Raw genomic sequence first — 2,914 nt, 5'->3', positions numbered from 1 at the left:
CCATCTAGGCCTGAATAAAACTTATTTCACAGTAAATCCTAAGCTGATCTGTTTGACAGCAGGGGTTACCGTGGCCAGGTCCAGGGCAGTCTGGCCCTCTTGGTTCTTCATGGTGGGGTCGGCTCCATGAGCCAGCAGCAGTGCACAGAGCTGCGTACGACCCTTTTGGGCCGCCTCATGCAGGGGTGTGAAAGCCCATTTGTCTGTAGCATTCACACACGTATTGAACTTGATCAGTAGGGCTGCGATGTCCACATGCTGTGAGGAAGCACCAACACAATGAATCTTTTAAAAAGTTTTGCTACAAATCAATTTTGAGTTTCTTGTAGCATTAAGCTTTTTCAGTGTGCAAATCAACCCCCCCACAGAATCTGTATTTGTAGTAATGAGTGTAATTACTAATTACAGTAATGTGTTTGTATAGAGACTGACCCCATAAGAAGCAGCATTATGAAGAGGGATAAGGCCTCCTTTGTCCTGGGCGTTGACATCAGCCCCATGCTCCAGCAGATACTCTGCCACCTCCAGGTTGTTGTACCCAGCTGAGGAGAAGGAAAAGGAATCAGTATCAAAGTCTACATTTACCTTTATTTAAATATTAAAAGTCTGAGAGACCCGAGTTTAGCAGATACAAAAAAGACAAAAATAACCAGATTTAAAAAAGCATTTACAGCATCAGAAAGCGTGGACAAGACGAACATCTTTCACCTCCCTGTGAATGCCAGATTAAGGCTGAATCTCATTTCTCGGTCTTACCCCTTCCCCTTAGTTTTGCATTTTCATGAGAGAGTAAGGACTATCCCAATATTCCTTTTGATCAAGGGTGGGGCTAAGGGGAAGCGCTACATAACCCTTAAAACCAAGCACACTTGTAGACGGCATACTGGAAGTTTGTACTGTATGATGACGTAACCAAGTGGTGTCTCATTTCATAGGGTTATGTTTTCACGACTAGCCCTTACCACTCGTTTTGGAGGGCCAAGGGCTAGGGGTAAGACGAAGGGGTAGGGGAAGGGGTAAGACAGAGAAATGAGATTAAGCCCAGGTGTGTTTGTCTGTCCCTGTATTCAGTAAAAAATAAGACAAAATGTCGAAGCATCCCATGTTGTTCACCTGCGAGGTGGAGGGGTGTGGAGTTGCGCCCCTGAGTGTCTCTGCAGTTGATATTCTCTGGGGAGCAGAGCTTCTGGACCCGGGCCAGGCAGCCCTTCTTGGCAGCGTCCAGCAGCGCTGCATCCCCCCTCAGCAGGTCCTGGATGTCCGTGTCTCCATCTTTCACCATGTCCAGCGGCATGTTGCCGTCACGGTTCTTCTTGGATGGGTCGGCTCCGTGCTGAACAAAAGAGTTTAACACTATATTTATATATATTCATATAAATGTTTGTTATGTTTGTACATATGAGAAAGGGGCTTCATGGCTTCACAAGTACAAGTGATCAAATTACTCCCCCTTGATCATAATCAACATAACAATTACTAACACAGGACACAAATTAATGCAAGACAATCCTTTTGACAGGTGATAATAATGGATCCTCACTTTGAGCAGGAGTTTGCAGATCTCATATTTTCCTTTGGCTGCAGCCTCGTGAAGCGGGGTGAATTTCCACAGGTCAGCCACATTGACTGAAGCTCCGTGTCTGACCAGCAGCTCGGCTACTTCATAGTGACCATAGGAGCATGCGTTGTGGAGGGGAACCAGACCACTGCATGAGCAAAAACAGAAGTGAAATTGTTCACACCAGAAGCATGATGTGTTGCATTGTGCAACTTAAAACTTTTTATTTGTGTCTTCTTCAAAACTAAACGTTAGGGTTGTGCCGAAGGGGAGCCACCATCGTTATGCCACACCCCCCACCCTGTCACTAGTGGACAGGAAATTGACAATTGCGTCGGCCTTTGCGCTGTGCTGCCCCTTAAGGGGAAGCTACTTCCCTCCTTACTTGCAACCTATTTGTAGTGATACAGTCTCTCTCTCTCTCTCTCTCTCAGTACAGTAGCTTGCTCTACCTGGACTAGTAACGTATGAGCATGCGGTAAGATCATGCTCTGCGCCTCAGCTTGGACACAGCGGTCTTGAGCAAGAGAGAAAAGGCTTTAACGTGTAACGCTATCACACTTTCCTTTATACTCTCATTGTACTAACTTTGTAGATACTACTGTGTGCGTGCAGTAAGTCTGATGACAATGTTATGTAGGATTTATAAACGTACAATGGCAACAGTAGACTAATTCACGATTTTATCTGTGAGCTAATATTGCGCATCTGTACATGCTCTGTGAGAGTTACGTCTCTGTTTATTAAATGCATTATTCATCGAAAATTAACCAAGAATGTAGTTCAATCTCAGTAATGATGGTATATTAGGTTATTATTGTCACTGTGTTAAACGTTCCTCTGTACTGTTGTTACGCAGATCACAGAGATCTGATTGAGTCAAGACTTTACAGCACAGTGAAAAGTGTCATACTGTCCATTTACAAAGGGCATTTAAATGTATGTCCGATTGTTTCTATGTTAACTGTTAGCCCAAAGTAGTAGAAATATCATTGTCCATTACAATGTTTTACTGTAAACATCGCCAACTGCCAATTTAGGAGACATTGCCTAGCCCTAATAAATTTTTTTAGCCATATTAGGCCTTTATGCTTTAGGCAAGGACTGAGCCTCTGTACATAGGGCGTGCTAAAAGGAGAATTCCCGTCAATTTCAACACGTAGCTCTGTTGTTTGTGAATTTAGAGTGCTGTCAGTAGAGAGAAAAAAAAAAAAAAACAATCTGTGCTGCCTATACCGTGTTATCCTCCTGCTACAGTTAGCACCCAACATGCTTAAACAGGGCAAGGTTTGAAAGTGTTTTTAGACTCTTAACATGTTTAAAATGTCATTAAAAGTGCTTACCCATGTGAAGTGA

At 43.5% G+C, this 2,914-nt stretch overlaps 1 protein-coding gene across 4 annotated transcripts in view; it reads right to left on the bottom strand.

Moving 5' to 3' along the window:
• LOC116689103 (poly [ADP-ribose] polymerase tankyrase-1) overlaps window positions 1–2,914 on the bottom strand; it is a 23,541-nt gene that overhangs the window by 4,680 nt on the left and 15,947 nt on the right. For all 4 annotated transcript variants that reach the window (XM_032515444.1, XM_032515447.1, XM_032515446.1 and 1 more), the window contains 4 exons: window positions 1,541–1,706; window positions 1,114–1,333; window positions 433–542; window positions 70–258 (listed from right to left, as the gene is read on the bottom strand). In XM_032515444.1, coding sequence (XP_032371335.1) covers window positions 70–258; window positions 433–542; window positions 1,114–1,333; window positions 1,541–1,706 — 685 coding nt within the window. The remainder of the gene's footprint in view (window positions 1–69; window positions 259–432; window positions 543–1,113; window positions 1,334–1,540; window positions 1,707–2,914) is intronic.

This window comes from Etheostoma spectabile, chromosome 5 (assembly GCF_008692095.1).
Source record: "Etheostoma spectabile isolate EspeVRDwgs_2016 chromosome 5, UIUC_Espe_1.0, whole genome shotgun sequence".
Lineage (NCBI taxonomy): Eukaryota > Metazoa > Chordata > Actinopteri > Perciformes > Percidae > Etheostoma > Etheostoma spectabile.
The sequence above is the reverse complement of the archived record's forward strand: the minus strand, read 5'-3'. Positions and strand labels throughout refer to the sequence as shown.